This window comes from Artemia sp. Qi Xiang Cuo, chromosome 5 (genome assembly GCF_049724085.1).
Source record: "Artemia sp. Qi Xiang Cuo chromosome 5, ASM4972408v1, whole genome shotgun sequence".
NCBI classification, from domain to species: Eukaryota; Metazoa; Arthropoda; class Branchiopoda; order Anostraca; family Artemiidae; genus Artemia; species Artemia sp. Qi Xiang Cuo.
In genome coordinates this window covers 15,085,211-15,104,736 of record NC_142798.1, presented here as the reverse complement: position 1 = coordinate 15,104,736, position 19,526 = coordinate 15,085,211, and the positions used below count along the sequence as shown (strand labels likewise).

General features: G+C 35.2%; 1 protein-coding gene across 2 annotated transcripts in view; it reads left to right on the top strand.

The window, feature by feature from the left end:
• The window catches only part of Lnpk (zinc-ribbon metal-binding protein lunapark), a 78,494-nt gene extending 64,918 nt beyond the window's left edge, over positions 1-13,576 (top strand). The window contains exons 7-9 of one of the 2 annotated variants that reach the window (XM_089089357.1): positions 1,321-1,488; positions 2,810-3,019; positions 12,750-13,576. In XM_089089357.1, coding sequence (XP_088945483.1) covers positions 1,321-1,488; positions 2,810-3,019; positions 12,750-12,853 — 482 coding nt within the window. In that variant the 3' untranslated portion in view covers positions 12,854-13,576. Of the gene's footprint in view, positions 1-1,320; positions 1,489-2,809; positions 3,020-11,256; positions 11,415-12,749 lie in introns of those variants that run through there. The other variant, XM_089089356.1, reaches the window with a different exon arrangement.
• The last annotated feature ends 5,950 nt before the right edge of the window (positions 13,577-19,526 follow it).

The window sequence follows — 19,526 nt, the reverse complement described above, 5'->3', positions numbered from 1 at the left end:
ATCTGAAATTTATATGCTCTGGGAGCTTTTCAAATAGTACAGTATATACATGCCAGGACCGCATACAGGATTGAGGGTCCCCTCCTCTTTTAGTTACGGCTGTAGTAAATGCTTTTGTTGTGAGTGGAGGTGCCAAGGGTATCATTGTCAAAGTGTCAACCCGATCAACAACACCCCAAGTTAAATGTTTTCTTCCAGCGTAATTGGTAAATTAATTGCAAAAATTATAAACAATTACCAGTTTATTATGATTATTTTGTGATTTGAGAATATCGATTAAGATTCGACTACTATTTAATAAAAAAAAATGCAAAATTGCCAACAATTATGCTGTTATTCGATCAATCAGCGTATGCCCAAGTACGTAGTTCGTGTAAAGTAAAAAGAAAACGAGCAAAACAAGCTGAAATTGCAGCACACAGAACTGTTTGTAAAATGAGTTGGATTAATATCTAACTCATTTAATTATAATAAGAACATATTAAGACTTTAAGCTGTCCCAACAACATGGCATAAAATCATTTCCTTCAAGTTCTCCTTTTCGTTGGAATTGATTAGAAAAGTCTTGAATTTCCTTTTGAAGTCACACTTTGTTTGCTGCAAATAACTAACAACTTTGCAACAAATTTCCCAAAGGATTGACTATCCTCCATACCCAGGGGCAGAAAAAGTGGCTGTTTACACTCCAATTGGTTTCGCCCCTCAAAAATATGGCACTAACCGCCCCGCCACCTCGCCGCTTCTTGGAACTTACAGTTTCTTGGAACTAGTTGTATTTATTATGCTTTATTGAAGGCCATTTGTGTATCAAAATTCATTTTACGCAATTAGTTTGAAAATTGAAGGTATGGTCACGTGTTGTGGTCTAACTTTTCCTCTGTACGCCAGTAATGTTCCTATTGTACCAACAATTATGTAGTTGAAAATGAGAAAAACAATTAGAGTTAAAAATCTTGCAGCCGCATAGCACCTTTTAAAAAAGGTTCTAAAAGGTTCTAACGGATGGTTATTAGTTTATGCGGATAGATAAATAAACAAGAATTTTCTGTCTAGAAAAGAACAAATTGCAGCTTATTGAGCTCTGTCGCACAATAAGTAAATAATGAATTTGATAGGTTTCAATTACCGCTATTGAGAATTCATCGTTCGTAAGTCCCGATTCAGATCCAACTAATTGCAAGTTAATTGCAATAAGCTATTACTTTTAATATCCGTTTGAACAAACCCACAGCCAATTGGCGATACTGAACTAGAATATGGTCAATTGCAACCAGATAACCCGCCAAATATACCAAACTAAGGGTATATTTTTTGTTTCAGAGCCAGGTCCACCGATGCCTCGTCCATTACTGCCAAGAGAGAGAGGGTTGTTTGTTCGAATGTTAGATTATATGGTGGGGGATGGGCCCTCAAACCGTTATGCTCTCATTTGTAGGCAATGCGAATCTCATAATGGTATGGCCCTTAAAGAGGAATTTGAATTTTTATGTGAGTATCTGTTCATTTTTTTAATGTACGTTTTGTTTAATGTATGTGTAAACCTATATATATATATATATATATATATATATATATATATATATATATATATATATATATATATATATATATATATATATATATATATATATATATATATATATATATATATATATATATATATATATATATATATATATATATATATATATTATAGGCAGGGGCGTCCCGTAGCTCATTTTATTTGGGGGAGGGCGATCTTCGTAAATTTTACCGAATTGTTACCTGATTTATGCCGAATTTTCCGTGGAAATCAAGAATTTTGCTAAATTTTTGCGTATTTTGCTAAATTTCTGCTGAATTTTTCCGAATGCCAAAAAGTTGTGGAGGCGGCATGCCCCTCCCTGCCCCCCTCCCCTCGGGACGCCCCTGATTATAGGGGAGAGAGGTCCATCCAGGGAAGCTTTTTTTTATTTAGTTTTATTTTGTAAATTTAATAGCTAGTGTTTTTTTTTTCTAAGAATAGCCCATGTGCAGCACTATGTTAGTGATTTTTATCAGGTTTTTCTGCATTACCTTTAACTCTTCTTAAGAAAAAAAGAAGTACGATATGGGTATAGTCCGTAGTTGGATATGGGACAAAAATGTAGTCCATTCTTAAACAGAATGGACTACATATGGCTATTTTTAGCCATATTTTTGTAAAATTAAGATAATGTTTTAAATAAACAATAGCCAATGTGGAGCACTATGTTAGTGATTTTTATCAGCTTTTTCTAACTCTCTTTAGAAAAAAAGAAGTACGACATGAGTATAGTCCGTAGTGGGATATGGGACAAAATGTAGTCTATTCTGAAGCAGCTTAACCTTTAAGCTGCTATATTTTTTGCTATATTTTTGTAAAATTAAGATAATTTTTTTAATAAACAATAGCCCATGTGTAGCTCTATGTTAGTGATTTTTATCAGATTTTTCTGTATTAGCTTTAACTCTTCTTGAGAAAAAAAGGACGACATGGGTATAGTCCGTAGTGAGATATGGGACAAAAATATAGTCCATTCTGGAACAGCTTAACCTTTAAGCTGCTGTATTTGTTACTATATTTTTGTAAATTTAAGAGCTGATGAATAATTTTTTTATAAACAATAACCAATGTGGAGCAGTATGTTAGTAATTTTTATCAGCTTTTTCTAACGTTTTTAGAAAAAAAAGAAGTACGACATGGGTATAGTCCGTAGTGAGACCCTTTCCTTTTTTTGAAGATCTGATTCTCAGACACTTAAAGATGCGCCGTGTCAATTATTCGACTACCTAATTTTCTTCATTTTAGCTTTTCGATGTTGTTACTGTCACTATTGGAATCCAGCCAAAAAGCAACGGCCTCTTGCTCCGAGACTTACTTCCCAATTACCTGCACAGTCGCAATCGTTTCCTGACTTGCGGACGTCTGCTATGCATTTACCTACGTTAGAAACACAATTTACCGAAGAGGAAAGTGATAGCAGCAGTGATGAATGCAGTGATGAGCTAGAAAAAACAGGTAATTTGAAAGTTATTTATGCGAGATTTACGCAACGCTACTTTTTTCTATAGCACAGTTATTTAACTCAACTGATCCGTAATATAGGGGTTAATGCACCCATAGTCTAGGGGTTGTTGTCCAAAACACTTACCCATTTGAAAAAGAGGGTAAAATCTCAGTTTTTATAGTAATTTACATCGTGGACGGGTGCACTAATGAGTGAAATTGAAGTAATGGGTGATAGATTTTTGAATTTGCGAGATTACTTTATGATTATGTAGCTCAATTACATCATGGTATGCGGGGTTAGTGCACCCGTAGCACAAGGGGTTTAAACCCTTGCGTATCTTGAAATTGTGAAGGACACCTCACTTTTTCGGATAACTCACATTGTGGACAGGTAAGCCTGAGCTCTCGGGGTAATTTAGTAGTCGTTGCGTGGTGACTGGGAAATATAACCTCGTTTAGCCTAATTATGTGAAAAACAGTCGGTGACAAGCTCGGTGATACTAACTAACGGTTAATGAATGACGTATTCCGTAGAAACTTTTCAAAATATAAAAGAAGACAAATAAAATCTATTCCGGTGAAGCAATTGCTCATCTCGTCACCGAGGATTTTTTGTGAAAACATAAAACCCTCACACCAAAAAAACAGGAAGTAAAAATAAAGAAAAATAAAAGTTGTTTAATGCCTTTAGAGGGGAAGGGACGGCGGTAGATCTTCAATCAGCAGAGGTCGGGGCTGAGGAGTGTTGCTTGCAGCCAGAGCGGTATCTAGGACTATTGTGGGGGAGGGGGTGGTAAAAAAGCATCAAAACGTGTTTTAATGCATTTTTATTATATTTTCACAGGTTGGACAAACATTTCAGGGGTGGGGGGAGAAAAACCCCGCCCTCAATACGCCCTTACTTGCAGCACGTATCGGAGGAAAAATAATAGGACATACCTTAAAAGAAAGTTGAGACTAAGAGAATGAATTGATTTTATGTACAAGTTTCAATTAGTTTTCGATTAGTGTTTTTAGGTCTAATTAGCCAAAATTAGGGTTTTGTGGGTGAAAATGGTACTTCGTTATGGCGTGATACTCTATCGTGCCTTACAAGGGGCATCAGAACTTTTAATTTCCATTGAAATGAGCACCTAAATGATTGTCTACCAGTTCTGATTCAGTGAGATTACCGCTGGGATTGAGAAAAGAAAAAGAGCACAACTGTCACATTACCAATGCTAAAATGTGATTTACCTTGATTTTGGAGATAGAGAACTGTAAATATCCAGTGAAAGAGTTTTTAACCTATAAATAATTGATTGAATTTGTACTCCCGGCATTTTGACCCTATTTGGGCAAACATTGGTGTTTTGTGCAGCAAAATGGCAGAGAACAGTGATTTGCTATGGCATGATCTCGTTGTTATTTAAAGAGGCCACTTTGTATCCTCGCTTCCGTCCTTTCTCGATATTCTATTACCCCTGGTTTGGAAGGATCATTCGTGAAAAAAAAGAATAAAAAAAAACAAAAAAACGACAAAAGTAACTTGATTTTGCCTTGTTGTTTAATGTGAAGGTGGTAAGTATCGAGTTTAGGTCTTTGACAATTTCAATGGTATACATTTTATTTTTATTTCACTAAATTTTGAGAGATTTAGGGTCTAGCTTTAAATTTCTTAAAATTTTTCTTTCCGTGATTTAATGCTGAATTATGCTGTATCTGAATAAAATTACAAATTCCAAAATAGTATTAAATGCAAAACGTTATCTTAAGACAGTTTCTTTAAAACTTGTTTTTTAAATGTTGGCTACATACTTAGCTTTTTTTTTTATGTTGCAGCTTCGACTGAAATCATGATGGTTGTAAGCAGAGGTTTCACGAGCGAAAATGATTGGGGGAGGAGGGTCTACAAACTTCACCCACTGGCTGGTTCTTTTTAGTGACTGCTTTTGGTGGTATTGCAATTACTCCTGCCATTTACCCGTGCCCCAGCCATTTAAACATTTGCCTCTCAATTACTTGGACTATCTGTTTGGCTTTTCTCTGTCTACAATTAGCCATTTCTTGATGCAGTTCAACCTATGCAACAACCTACTGCAAAATACTTGATAACTTCAATTCAAAATCAACGGATGCCATTTGCCCCTGCCCCAGCCATTTAAACATTTGCCTCTTAATTACTTTGACTATCTGTTTGGCTTTTCTCTGTCTACAATTAGCCATGTCTTGATGCAGTTCAACCTATGCAACAACCTACTGCCAAATACTTGATAACTTCAATTCAAAATCAACGGATGCCATTTGCCCCTGCCCCAGCCATTTAAACATTTGCCTCTCAATTACTTTGACTATCTGTTTGCTTTTCTCTGTCTACAATTAGCCATGTCTTGATGCAACCTACTGCAAAATACTTGATAACTTCAATTCATGAATTGAAGTTATCAAGTATTTTGCAGTAGGTTGTTGCATAGGTTGAATTGCATCAAGACATGGCTAATTGTAGACAGAGAAAAGCCAAGACAGATAGTCCAAGTAATTGAGAGGCAAATGTTTAAAGAGGCAATTCATTTCTTTTTCTTCTTCCGAGTGAGACCGAACTTATTTCATTGGTTTCACGTCATTTATTTCCATCAGCCCATTTACCTACTACTACTAGTTACAACTCACTGCTGCACCAAGCCCCTTGAGGCCGACACAGCTACGCACGCTCCTCTTCCATCCCAAATCTATTCAAAGCCTCCTGCCCCATTTGGGAAAGACCTACTTTTTGTTCGGCCCTTGCTAGACGGTCAGTCTCTCTCATTATAGCGCGAGAAAGCGGGATTGAACCACACTTTCCGTACAGCCTACTATTTGAGTTACGGTCAGTCAATCGGGTACCCAAAACAATCCGTTGGTAATTTGTCTGGAAAACATCTAGCAAATCTCCTTTCGTTTTTGGAGCATCCACACTTGACCACTGTCATCACTGTAGCTTCCAATATTCTAATCTTGGTTCGCAGACTTATCTTCCTATTCTACCAAACTTTTTTCAACAGTGAAAAATACTCTGGGCCTTGGCTATTCTTCTTTTGACATGGCTATTCTATTTAACATGGCTATTCTTGGGTATTCTACTTCAATGCACCCACCGTCTTTACTAGTAATACTACCTAGGTAAGTAAAACTGTCCACTTGATCAATATTCTCGTTATCCAACATCAGCTTTTCACCTTCACTTATTCCTAGCCTTAGCGATTCAGTCTTCTTAACATTAATTTTTCAAACCTATTCTTGCACCCTGAACTTGCAAAACCCCTAATAGTTCTTTCATTTTGCTAAAACTCATATTCTTTTACTTCCCCCTTTGATTCCGTGTTCTCTCATTGCCTTTTCTGTACCTCTTAGGACAAAATCCATTTAAATGTAGATAGAAATACAACGAAACCCTGCTTAACTTCTGATGTAATACGGAACCAGCTACAAACCTCATTTCCTACCTTAACGGCAACAATGTTATTCTCGTCTCATAGAACTAATCACTTTAATGTATTTGTCTGGTATACTATACAAGAATAAGACCTTTGCTAAAGATTTTCTACCAGCTGAACAAATGCTTGTTCATTATCTATAAAACTGAGGATTGAAGGTTTTTTATTACTCGGGCACATCTCAATAATTAATCTAAGAGTGAAAATTTGGTCGACACATCCTCTACCCTTCCTAAAGCCACACTGTTCCTCTTTTGAAACTTTATCTACAGCCTCTTTTAGTCAAAAAGGTATCATCATGCTAAGTAGTTTGTTGCCCATAGAAATCAGACTAAAGCCTCTATAGTTGCCACTCTTATTCATTTCACCTTTCTTATGGAAGGGTTTAATTAGACTTTTCCTCAACTCGCTAGGTACTTCCATTTTTTCAAAAATCGTATTCATAATCTTCAGTCAGTTATTCCTAATATCATAACCACCATATTTAAAAGACTCATTTTCTACACTATCAGCACCTAGGGCCTTAATATTTTTTTAATCCTTTTAGTACTGTCACTAATTCTTCCTCACAAAATAAATCTTCCTTCACATCCAAGGTGTCAGAAAAAAATATTTCATTTTTTTCTATATCTTTTCCTGTAACTCTATCACGGTTTAGTACATTCTCAAAATTGTTTACCCACGCCTCTACTTCACACCTCCTTAGTTCATACTTTAATGTTTTCTTTAGTAGTAGTTGTTTACATTCCTCTTATTTCCCCTTGATCTATCACTTAAACTATTATTGTAAAACCCCATCCCCTCTATTCAACATAAAACATTTTCACTAATATTACTAGGTGTGTTTCTAACTTTCTTCCCTAGGACACCATCAGCGGCTTCACAAACTGTTTTCCTAAAATTATTCCATCCGTCTTCTACATTGTCAAATTTTAAACTCTTCAGTTTAGTATTCAACTGATCCTGGAAAGTTTCTCTCAAATTCATACTGGAGCCTACCAACGTCATAGCTTCCTAAAAGGTAGTTACCTTTCCTAAATTTCAGCTTTGAATTAACCCTGGACACTACTAGATGGTGGTGTTTACTTTTAACATTAATATCAGCACTCCTATATACACCCCTTATATCCTGCATCGATCCTGTCAGTCTTTGGCTACAATAACATAGCCTAATTAGTAAGGTTAGCTGTCTTACCATCATGTGAATACTATGTTAACTTATGAACGATTTCACGACATGATGCTGTATTGGTTATAACTGGATTATTATACCTGGAAAATTTCAGCAGCCTGTAACAATTACTGTTTTCTTCTCATATACCAAATTTACCTTGGCTTGGATACCATCTATCCCTATTTATACCCACATAGCCTTTGAAATTTCCGAACAAAATTACAATACAGTCGACTTTCGATAGTTTGAAACTCAAGGAAGCAGAGAAAACTTCAAATTACCGAGATCTTCAAAATAATAAGAGTTCAAATAATCAAGGGGGATAAGGAAGAATTTCCAATAAACAAGGGTTTTATTTAAAATCCATGACACATATGTGTACAAACATATATGTAAACTCTTATATTTAACTTCTTAATCACGTATGCATTTGGAGTAGGTTAAAAACCATATGAGCAAAAAATATATTTTAAAAAGTAGTCTGTGAGTTTTTTTTATGGGCGACTTCCATTCTACATTGCTCAATCCATTTTCAATGGTGATGAGGGTTGTAAAAAAAGATTGTGGCTTGTTTTTCTTCTGAGAGCGCAGAAAAATAAGGTGTTGATCGATAATGATGTCTCGCTTAATTTGACTGGAGAATGGCGACTCTTCTTTATCTTCCTTGTTCTCATCTTGAAACGTCAACCGTTCGACATCTGTTAGAGCACTATGTGCAGCGATTTTATCGTCTACCGTGAACAAAATCCTCTAAAGTAAACTCACAATAGTTTGATATAAGTCCCCACTCTGTGTCTAGGGAGATGAATTTCGTTAAATTTCATAACTCTGATGACCGTGCGGCCTTTTCTATTTCCTTAGCAAGCCTACATTTTTGAAACAGTTATGCAGAGGGGTAGAACAGACATTTTTCTAGGCCTTATTAATCCCAATTATAGAGGTCAACTGTTATTTTCACATTCTCATCTTTAGCAGTGCAATCCAGCAGAATTTATACTATGTGTTTTTATAGAGTATTGCCCAGCAAGATGCTCTCGTTACAAATTCAAATCATCAAGATGTTTTTTTTTTTTTTTTTTTTCAATTTAGTTCTAATTATAGAAATATTCAAATTATAGGGCTTCAAATTCTCAAGCGTCAACTGCATTTCTATTTGGGACTCTGTCTCTTTATTCCTGTAGCTGTATGTAAAATTTATCTAAGTCACTACTATCTCCATCAGTCAGTATTACAGGAACATATACTACTATGACTGACACCGTGCACTTGTTACTGATAAAATGAGCGACAAGTATTCTATTATTAATACCTCCCAAAATGTCGATATGATAACTATTTTTAACGTTGTAATATTCCAAGTCGCAATTTTCACATTATTTAAATAGTTGAAATTATTTTAGCCTCGGGAAACGCAATGGTCCCAGAACCAATGCAGGAGGGGGGTAACACATCTTCTCAAGTGTACACGTAGCGCTTAAGCCGGCTTACCTTATGTTCACAGAAAGCACGGATATGCGGAAAACCGCTGAGGATTGCGTTTTTCTGAGGAACGTATGCGTCTCTTGCCGCTCATCCTTGCGGTTTCCGCAAGACTCACGCGTTGAAAAAATCCAACGCGTGAGCTTAAAATGATTTTAGTTATTAAATTTCATCAAATAATATATGACAAAAGTCATCCTGAGCATAAAACATCCAATTTAATTCAGAACGCTTGGGGGGAGATCTTGAGAGAGACAAATTTGCCGGATAAGGATGTGGTGAACAGTAGACTGGATTGTTTTAGCAGCAAGCTATCCACCAAAGTATGACCAAAGCTCACAATCCACTAAAAGAAACGGAGGAGATATTTGTTTTACCATTCTGTGTTCCCACCCTTTTTTTGGCAAATGCAACTATTTATTTGGTAGCTTTTCTCTAATAGCCCAGCCTAGGCTATGACTATGCGTATGTCTAGACTTTGACTATGCGGTTAAATTTTTTGATGTGAACAGATTCTGTGGCTTCGTGGCTGCGGCGATGCAGTGCAGAATACGCACCGTATTGCGTTTTCCGCAACGAACCTTTCTTTGTGAACATAGGGCTATAATCGGACAGCAAGAAGTTCCTGGGACCTCCAGTTGAATGGAGGCTTTGTGCAATCCTGGTCCCATCTTGGTCACAACATGGTTTTCCTCACTTGACGATGCTCTTCTATCCTGACAATCTCAAGACTATTACCTCCCAATCTTTATATATGTGTCTACAGATATTATGTTACTACTTGGAGGCAATCCATAATAGATAAATTAGATAGGAAGATGTTTTTCATCACAAAAAAGCCCACCAAAACAGACCAAAGTCAGAAGGATTATCCGTTAATCAGAATCCTGTCCAATGTTGTCTCGTTTACTTGCTATGATTTCCTCGAGGGGTGCTACTCCTCTAGGTGACCCTCCAGCACTTTTGGCAGTCATTTTGTTAGGAAAACTAACGAAAGGTCCACCTTGATGCCACACAATCAAGGATTTCCTTTCCTTGCGTGCAAGCAATGTTGCCAAAATTACCTAATGCCCTTTTACCAAAAAAAAAATTGAGCCAGTAAAATAGTCGTGCTTTGCACGACTATTTTACCAACTTAATTACTTTTTAAACCGATTGGATGAAAAAGTAGGGGGCATTCATCCTTCCTCCCCTTAAAAATCAAAATATAAAAGATTAAAAATTAAAATATAAAGTTATTATTTGGATTTAACCACATCTGCTAGAATGTTCATTTTGGTTTGTTTAAGGAGCAAACGTTAGTTGCAATTTTTTTGCAGAAGGTTTTTCATTTGTTCGATCAATGTAATCAATTTTTCCTACCTGATATTTTGTTTCAAGACTGCTGTTTAAGTTTCTTATTACTTCTTAGGCTACTATATACTTTTTCGGTTCAAGGTTATCATTCAATTTTTTCCTTATTTTCTGTTATGTATATATTGCAGTTTCAAGGCTGCTACTTACTTGCTCTAAACTTTGGGATGAGAGACTTATTACAGCTTATTATGCGTGATTTTTTTTTCTTCTTATAAATGATGAAAAGTGTCCAAACCTTTATTGTTCGGCGTTAAGTACAAGGAAAAGGACATTTTATGGATATCTGTTATCAATAAACTTATCTATAGTCAGGGGCGGATACAGAATTAATGTTTGGGGGAGGGAACTGATTTGGTTCCCCATGGGTATTTTTCGCCCCTTAAACCTCTCCCTGGATCCGCTTCTGTCCGTAAGTTTAGTGTCGGTAGTATCTTCGTAACTCCTGTGGGCCCTGGGGAGATTTGAAGCTTCATGTTCCGCCTAACACATTAGGTAGGACTAAAATGGGGATATTTCAGATCATTAACATAACTATATGCGTGGTCTAAAACCCTTAGAACTCCCCCTTCCCTATTCTTCTTGCACTTGTGCCCATCAAATATCATAAACTCATAGTTGTTTTGTTGTTTTTTTTTTACCTAGGGTCGTCCCTTTTTTGCTCTTTTTCTCTGTTCGTCTGTTTTCTTGGTTATCTGTAATAGAACTTGTCCACTTTCTTGCTTACTACTTCCAGTTCAGAAGTGAAAAAGAAAACCACAGGCGTTCACCGTCTTTCCTTATTTCAGTTAAAAAAGACGAAGTTAAAAAACCCAATCCGGTTCCAGATGTGATTTTGCCAAATCAACAAGCAGAAGCTCATATTACGCCAACAGAAGAAGGGCAAAAGAATGATGATAAGAACGATGTATCCCAAATGGACTTCGAATAAACTAGCTAAATCACACCTTTAATAAGCAATGATTTTTAATACTTTCCAGATAACACCGACAAGTTACTGTTGCAATAAAGCACTTCCGATTAAACACCACTCCTTCTGCATAATCATTCAACCACTAAAATATGAGCTATTCTTTGAAAAAAGCAGCGTTGCCTACTTTATGGGCACTTTGTGACTTATCAGGGGTGTTTCAGTCTTATTATTTGTATTTAAATTTTGCAATGCAAATAAGTGCTTAAGGTCGCTGTCGACAGATAAGAACTGGTTTAATGAATTAAGGGTTGCTCTAACACATAGTAAATAATAATTTCAGGGGAATTAATTCAGTTTTTGGAATCTCAATTTCTTTAATATTACTAATACAAACAACTCATCGCAACAATGCCGCCGAAGGCAAACATGACTGCGTACGCTCCTTCTTCGACCCAATCTGTTTAAATTTCCTTGATTAGAATTGTTTGTACTGTTCGTTTCTCGTTGAAAATTCGATGAATAATGTCTCAACAAACATTGTAAGGAAGGAATTTACTAGAAACTCGAGACTTTATTGAAGCAAATTATCGATGGATTATGAATGCCATGTTCAGCAAATACGAAGATTAAATTAAAACTCGCAAATTTATTCATTTAAGAAACTTCTGTGGGTGACTTATGTGTTAGAGTTTTGTATTGCATTTTCGTTTTTAAGTACGAGATAAGTTTTTTTTAATTTACATTTAAAGGTTCATTTCTAGAGTTTCCATCAAATTTGTACTTTTTTGCGAATTTTTAGTAGCAAATTTATCCTAGCAGATAATTATGTGTTAGTGAACTAGCGGGAAATTCTCAATAACAACTACACACAGTTATGCATAAACAAACCCAGTCCACTTTTTCAAATGTTACAGTAGAGAAAATAAAGTTTAAAAATATTCGTGAAAATTCCAATGCGGTAGATAATTTCGGAGACCACACTGCCTTTCCATGACGATAAATAAAAGTTCAAATAGGGATAAAATCCTTTTAATATACAGTGATGATGATAACAGTGATAGAAATTCACAAAAATACCAGATATTTCGGTCACATATGCAGTGACCGTCATCAGTAGTAAAACTGATGACGTTTTACTACTTATGACGGTCACTGCATATGTGACCGAAATATCTGGTATTTTTGTGAATTTCTATCACTGTTAACATCATCGCTGTCTATTAAAAGGATTTTATCCCTATTTGAACTTTTATTTATTAAAATGCGGTTGAAAGGTGTTTTCAAAACAATTATCCGGGAAAACTTTGCCTGCTATTTTTAGTGATACTGTTGTAATTAGTCTATTTTTTATAGTTTTTTTTTTTTTAGAAAATGGAATGAACACCTTTAAGCATAATCTGGTTTTGCCTGAAATAGAAAAAAAAATAGATCGCGCAAACGTGTGCAGTCCGCCTAACTTTTGTCCTTTTTGATGATCAAAAGTAAAAACTTTTCAAGAACCAGGAATCATTATCGAGTCAAGCCCTATTCCTTCAGACACTTCAACGGCCAAAGATTCCTGAATGTTCTCTGCCGGCATTTCTTCATCACTCTCAAAGACAGGTTTATGTTCTGGTGGATATTCTGAACCTAGTCCACTGAGGTGCAGGTATTCTGCTCCATTCATATTCCCTGCTCAATCCTGGGAAGGGGTTCGGTTTAAGTGGACTGAACACGTTTATGTTTAATTATAATTGGCTGAAATGGGACTGTGTATATAAACGCGAAATCTATAGCTTCAGCATTAAAGGACTAAAAAACTTATCGAATATACCAATCGACGCAGAAAAAAAAATGATCCAAGATGGCATTCATAACTCCATTTCCCAAAAAAAGTGGAGTGAACACATTTATGCATAAGGGTGAGGAATTGGGAAGGCCGAAGATAGCAGGATAGCTTGGGATGATTCTAATGCTTTAAAGAGGCGCAGCAATGCTTGTCACACTCTTATATTTATGCATTTGTACTGTATTTGCACGTTTCGGTTTGTTTCTAAATCTATTATTTATTACTTGATATTAAAATTCTCAAAATATTATTGGAATGTTTCTATTCATATAGTAGATAGTCCTGTATATGTCTTCGATGAAAGTGCCTTTTTAGATTATCTTTATGTTGGAACTTTTACGCTATTTAAATAAAAATTGATCTTCTATTTGTTTTTAAATATATTCAAGTGGGATTTTTACTATAATCTTAGCGCATATTTTTGGCATTTATAGTTTTGCCTTTTATTTACTTTTGGAATTAAATGTGTGTAAAATGAAGGACTGCGGAGCTGTTAGAAATTAAAGCTAAAGCGGCTTTCACACTATGTACGTAATTTTCGATGTTCAGTTGTTAAGTTGCACTATGTCAAATATCACCATTAAAGTTTAACAAGTTCTTTCACACGAGTCTCAACGTAAAATTATAATCGTCATCTGAAATCATCATAAGCAATATATTCAAAAGTTAAAAGCGAGGAATGGATATTCAACGTCCGACCAAGTGTGAAAGGACTTCTAGGTAGAAAAATTCTATCAATTTTCTTTAAAAATTAATTTAATTGCCCATCCAGAAATTACATTTTGTTGCTAGTGTGTTGAGTTTTTCCATAACATAAGATAAACTTGCGTAACGCAAAATTCAAAGTAGAGCGTAAGTCTCCTTAGCACTGCCTGCATTATAGACAAACTTTGCTGCGTAATATTACATACCTTGATATAAAGTTGAAGTTATGCTAGTATGAAAGGTTTTACGGCGTAGTGTGGAAGAGGATAAGTCCTGGCAAAAATTTTCAAGTGACAACTGTTGTCACTAGATTAGTTGTTGCAAATATTCTAACATTGTCAACACGAAGACATGTAAAATTCGTCTCCACAAATGAAATTCAATTCCTGTCCTGTTAAAATCTAATTTACAGCTATTTTTCTAAGTGAAAGCAAAACTTAGAAGGGTTTTCTATTAAAGTTTTCGAGAAAAACGACTTTTGAATAGCTATCTCAACCAGAAGGCCGATCGTTAACAATTACGAGATTGTTTTGCACAGAATTTTGCCGGTTGGGAATTTTTTTCATGCTTTTATCTGAAACAGAAGCGAACAAAATATTCGTCCGTATGAAAGCATTTGTTTATCGGGTGAGGTGAAATCCAGCATCTCAACTGAAATACGATTCCTGCTGTAGCAAGACATTGACGTCCATGAAACGGAAGTTGCAGAGCCTTTAGGAATTAAAACTGAATTTTTCTAGAGATTGGCTCTGAATTTGGTAAAAAGAGACTTGCGAGCCACTGGAAATGAATAATTTGAGCTGGAAAAGCTGGAAATTAGGTTCGCGGTGCCAAAAACGTTGGTTCACAACTACTGATGGTTTAACATTTTCGGACTCAAAAGAAGCACTAACAATCGGGTTATTGAAAAAAAAAATCGTCAGAAGTTAATCTATCGATATATGTTTATTTCATATTTTTATTTTATATACAAAATAGCTTTGAGATTCATGAATTTTTAGAAATTGAAATCGTGAAGTCGGACAAGTTAGATATTGTGGGTCGGGGAAGTTAGATACTGGTATTTGAGCTTATGCAAACACACTAACTACAACTCAGATGATTTTTCCTACTTCATTTTTAATTCATCGGGATTATCATCCCACCTCCTATATCCTGTAAAAAGTACTTGTGATCAACTCTGTTGAGACTTATGCATTTTTAGACTTAAAATAGATACTTAAGGAAAGAAGTTGAAATAAAAAAGATGTCCTCTTCCGACAGGAAATTATGTAGTGAATATTTTCATTTTTTACAGTTAACCTATTAAGACTATGTTCTGTCTTAAGAATAATGAATTTCTTAGTCGGTCTCAAAGATAAAATTACTATCCTATTGTTTGTTCTTCTATAAAACTTGTGCCCGAGACTTCGCAGATACTTGAAACTTGATGTTCAATTCAAGGGGCAATGAGTTTGAACAACAAATACCTCTCTATAAATTAAGATACTTGTGTATTATACGCAACTAACTCAAGTTTATGCTGTGAAAAACTCGAAAACAAACCAGTTTCTCGGTTAGTTTCTTTCAGCTTAGCGTGAGACAAGACAAGAGACAGTATAAATGTGAAATACATAATTTGGGTTATATATTTGCACATTAGGGGGGTGGGGGTAAAGTATTTGGACAGTTTGAAGTTAGAAAACAATTCTTACTTCATAATATGCAGAATAATTGTACCTAACACATTTTGCATGCATACCCTCTATAATTTACCCACACCCGATCCCCCCACCCTAATTTGCAAATATATAGCCCAAATTTGTTTCTAGAGTAACAAAGAAACCGGTTTGTTCTCGAGTTTTACTCAGTGTAAACTTGAGTGAGTGGTGTATAATATACAAGTACCTAAATTAATTAATCAATTCAATAATGTCGCCAAAATGCCTTACAGTTACGATTGGGCAATAAGGCATAAAAAAAAGAGTTCGACATACACAATTGAGATATCAAGTCAAACTAGTCTGCTATTTAAATTTCCATTCTATCATTCACCTAGCTTCAGCGGCTATAACTTTTCTCGAACAAACGGATGGTCAAAAACATCAATATAAGGGAAAGACAATTATGCAGGGTCTTCGTCAAGGGGACGGAACCATTTTTTTAGAACACACAATCCGTAATAATGCTAATATGCCATTCTTTCTGGAATTACGTATATTTTTACGGAATGATCACATTAAAGCTTTTCAAGGAATGCCTTTCAGGAAAATTGCTCAATATTGCCCTCTGATTGCAAGAGGAAGCTTTTCAGTAAATTTAAAATGGTCATAAAAAGTTGTGCAGTCTTTTCAACCATTAATTTTAAATGCTAATTACCTCCTCAACTTTAGAATAGGAACGCATTATTCTGTTTGCATAGAGCCTTTCTCGATCGAAACCAAATCGTTCCAAAGCCTGAAACGGTATCTAAAAAAACGAGTAAGGGGGCGATACTAGTCCACTAAACCCTTTTTTAAATAAATATTTATAGCTTGACTTCTGTGCATTGCATACACGTATGAAAGATCCAAAGCAAAATGCTGAATTTTATTTCAAATATAAATATCACTTACTAGCATTTATTTTCTAAAAGGGAACAGTCTGTTATTTACTACTACACATTTTCGGATAACTAAAAATGTTAATGTCACCGTTTATGATCGAGATCCTGTATTATCCGGTTCGAGAGGGACTTGGGACAGTATTCGAATTAAGAAGCTACCTGACTGTTTTGGGGCAGCATAAACTTTTAAAGCTAGTTTGTTTAACCTTTTTTTCACCTCTTCTGAAGTAATCTGTAAGTAGCCTAATTGATAGTTACAAACAGCATACATTCTTATTGACTCTTCAGTTACAAATGTTTTTACATTGCTTCCGCTTTTCCCAAATTTCTCTAAAAGACATGCGGGTTTTCCGAAATTTCCACTAAAACTAATTTTAACTGTTGCTATTTTATGTTAACGTTCTTGTATTTATGAACCTTAATTTTGGGGGAGATTTTAGAGATAAATTTTCTTTTGGAGAAATTAGGGAGAACCCCTAAAATTTGAAAATGACTGAAGCAACAGTACCTCATTCATGAAAAAAACACAGGAATGTGTGCAACTTTAGGCGTCATCTCGGAGATCAGGTACCTTTAAGGCTGTGGACTTATAACTGAATATGCCAGGTAAAAGAAAAACTATTAACACGGAGCCGTTAGATACCTCAGAGCTTACTTACCTGAGTTTCGTATATTATAAAAAAAAAAAAACAGGAAAAAAACCATTCCATGTATTTTTTCCTTCAAATTTTAGGAACATGATAATTATTCCTATGGAATTCTCCTTTTCTGTATAATTTAACCTCCAATAACAGTTATGATAAAATCTTACAATTCTGGTGAGAAAGCTATTCAACCTCCTATCAAAATAAATCAGATAAGTTAGGTTTTTCATTATAAATTATCTAGAGTAGTCATTCCTCCAATTACATCATTTTTCACACGTGGCACCCGCTTAGTATTAAAACTACGTATCAGCATTAAACGTCTTTTGCATTAAAATTGAATTCCTGAGTTTTCCTAATTTTTTAAGGTGTATATCGGTGTGTTAAAGCTCTGTTAAGGAATCAGATTTCACTTTTAGTGTCCTACGTACTTGAACAGTTTGTATTGTATGTTAAAATTTGTGTATATACGTACATACAGTTTTGAGGAGATTCCAGATGAACAAGTTTTCTTTTGGGGAAATTAGAGGAAAGCCCTCATAGTTCGTAGATTGAGCAGGCAATAGTAACTAATTGATGAAAAATAAAAATCAGGAATATGTGTAACTTTAGGCGTTACGTTGGAGATCAGGTATCTACGATGTTGCGGACTTCGAACTGGACACAACAGGCACAATAAAAGCTTCTAAAATTGAGCCGTTAGATACCTCAAATCTTACTAACCTTGATCTCGTTCCTTAAAAAAGAAAAAAGACAATAAGATTAAGGTCAATCATGACGTATTTAGGTTTGACATTTGTCCTAGAGTTGTTTTTTGATGTTCAAGAGGTTTTAATTTTTGTTCAAAAAAATCCACGGTTTTATTTTTTCCATTAGGATGTTTTTGTGTTTAGGAGGCGTACCAACTTCGATGATTTCATCCTTCCTCTTGAAAAAATTTCAAAGCAAATTTCGCACTGCGGTTTGTTCTCAATCACAGTAATCTCAAAGAATTGTCGTCGCTAAGATGTTTTTTTCTTCATTCCACTACACCCGCTAGACGACGATTCTGGTGATATTCTCAGGAATTTATCGATTTTCAGTTATAACAGGCAACTCACATGAATATGTAAAACAAGTGATTCGCGCTCTTCAAAATTTACAGGAGAGCTGACGACACGACCGCACGCGTCTCACGCTCACAAATCGCTGTTTTTTCAACTTTAAGGCACCTTACACACAGTCCGAATATAACACCGTAGTTTCACTTCCGAATCGTTTCTACGTATCGTGGTCTTCCTTCCGATTCCATTTGCTTTGCGGTCTTGCACTCAACTACCGTGGCCGCAATCGACCGCCCTATTTATAGGCAAGCCCAGCGCATTCTAACGAAAATCATTACCAACAGATGGTGCTGGGACAATACAAATGTGTTTGTATTTGTTTCATAGTTATTAATTGGCCAAGTATTCGATTTAAAATTTCATGTTTTATATGCTTGATTATATACTTATATCCGAATCCTAATAAGCCAAACGCCTAAAATTTAGGCATGGATTACATATTTTTAACATGACAAAAAAGGGTCGGGGGGTCGCAAAAAAAATTTTATACTAGGGGGGTCGTGTCATGAAAAAAGGTTGAAAAACACTGATCTAGAGTAAAGTCAGAATGATTCTCAATGAGAGATTCCTTCCATTATTTGCTAACGTTGTGTCTAAAAGATGTTGTTTGCCCTGCTCTGTGTACCCACTCATAAAAAGCAGATTAGTAATAATTATTTGAAATGTGGTTGGGCTGGAGAGGACTATTATCTCTTTTTATTGTTTTGTAGTCTTCAGCCAGGAACCTTTATCACGAATATGCCTAACATTCCATTTTTATATTCATCAATTTTTTTTCTGTTTTCCTTGATGTACTTTATTGTTTCTAGATTTCTTCCTCAAGCTGAAAACCTCCGAGCTCCAAGCTCAGAAAAACTTGAATGTTTGCGAACACGAAGTATTTCGAATACTATAACATAATATAATTATGTTTTTATAAGCCTACATGCTTCAAATTTCAATGGCAGCCGATTTCTTATTTTTAGAATAAAACTGAAACGAAACACGGTTCAGAAGATAAAAAAGACATATGTTCTCAATAAAATCGGATATTTTTTTTTTAATATTATTTTTTTTTTTTTTTTTTGTCAGGGATTTAGAATATGGTTAACCAAAGGGTGCACATCCTGCATATGATCTACCCAAATTTTGCCATGTCCCACTTAGAGAATCACAATATTAGACTCTAATATTTTTCTTTTTGAAGCATTAATTATGGAAGAAAAGATTAATGTGCTAAGAATAAGAGAAAAACTTGTAAAAAAATAATCAGATATAGAATTTGTTCGTATTTTTTTTATC